The sequence below is a fragment of the Rhea americana genome, unplaced genomic scaffold (genome assembly GCF_003343005.1).
Source record: "Rhea americana isolate MKP2758 unplaced genomic scaffold, rheAme1 scaffold_111, whole genome shotgun sequence".
Lineage (NCBI taxonomy): Eukaryota > Metazoa > Chordata > Aves > Rheiformes > Rheidae > Rhea > Rhea americana.
In genome coordinates, this window is record NW_028185162.1 from 3035718 (window position 1) to 3036952 (window position 1235).

Genomic DNA, 1235 nt, shown 5'->3' on the forward strand with positions numbered 1-1235 from the left:
CGCCGTCCCGCGGGGCCGCCCCGGGCTGCCCGCACCCCTCCGGCGCTGCTCCGGGTCTGCCGAGATGAAGCGTCCGGCCCCGGAGGAGGAAGGTGAGCGCGGAGCATCCCGACGGGGGATTTCGGAGGGAGCGGGGGAGCCGGGTCCGGCTCTGCAGACGCAGCGCGCCGGGAGCATCGCGCGGCCTCACGGCCCCGGCGCGGCGCTGACGGCGCCGCCGTCCCCGCCGGCAGCGTGCGGGCTGTGCCAGCGGGCCGACCGCGACCCCGAGGTCTTTGGGCAGACGTGCCGGCAGGACGGGCTGTGCGTCCACGAAAACTGCCTGGTGAGTGCGCGGGGCTCGGCGCCCGGCCCGCGCCCGCAGCCCTCCCCGGGGACGCACGGCCTCTTTCCCTCCCGCAGTACCAGGCCAGCGGGCTGAGCCAGAGAGGAGCCGACGGCGAGGGCTTCTACGGCTTCCTCTTCCCCGACATCCGCCGGGAGCTGAAGCGGGCGGCCCGGAAGGTGAGGCCGGGCGCCCGCAGCGCCGGGGCCTTCCYCCAGCTCGGCGCCTCCGGCTCCGCAGCAGCTCGCAGGCACCCAGGGGTGCTCCGGCCGGGGGTGGCTGGCTGCAGCCGGACCCTCGCGTGGCCAGAGAGACCCGTTTCTGCACGAAGCGGGCGTCCGGAGGGAAAAGCGATCGGACCGGTTCCCTTTGCCGTTACGGTTTTCACGCCCGAGGTTTTATGCTCAGCATCCCCGGGGTGGCAAAGACGCTCGGCGGAGGCGGCAGCCGGGCTGCCCGCGGCGCTGACGCCGGCCGCCGCCGTGCCGTCCCCAGACCTGCTGCATCTGCCGGCGGCGGGGGGCCTCCATCGCCTGCCGGGGCCGGAGATGCCCCCGAAACTTCCACTTCCCCTGCGGCGGCGAGCGGGGCTGCGTCTCCCAGTTTTTCGGGGAGTTCAAGTGAGTGCGGAGGGCGCCGCAGCGGAGGAGGAGGAGGAGGAGGAAGGCTGGCGCGGGGCAGGGAGCTGAGCGGCCGCCTCCGCCCCGTCCCGCAGGTCCTTCTGCTGGCAGCACCGGCCGGTGCAGCGGGCGCGGGCGCCGCAGCCGGGCCAGACCCGCTGCCTCGTCTGCCAGGAGGCGGTGGCGGGGCGGCCCCGCTTCGGCGCCCTGGTGTGCCCCGCGTGCCGCAGCGCCTGGTTTCACCGCGCCTGCATCCAGGTACGCGCCGCCCACCGGCGCCCCGCGCCCCC

The 1235-nt window shown here is 76.2% G+C and overlaps 1 protein-coding gene across 1 annotated transcript in view; it reads left to right on the plus strand.

The window, feature by feature from the left end:
* The first annotated feature begins 64 nt into the window (after positions 1 to 64).
* Positions 65 to 1235, plus strand: part of LOC146600964 (E3 ubiquitin-protein ligase PHF7-like) — a 5701-nt gene continuing 4530 nt past the window's right edge. The window contains exons 1-5 of the mRNA XM_085314816.1: positions 65 to 92; positions 234 to 325; positions 403 to 504; positions 821 to 945; positions 1041 to 1220. Coding sequence (XP_085170942.1) covers positions 65 to 92; positions 234 to 325; positions 403 to 504; positions 821 to 945; positions 1041 to 1220 — 527 coding nt within the window. The remainder of the gene's footprint in view (positions 93 to 233; positions 326 to 402; positions 505 to 820; positions 946 to 1040; positions 1221 to 1235) is intronic.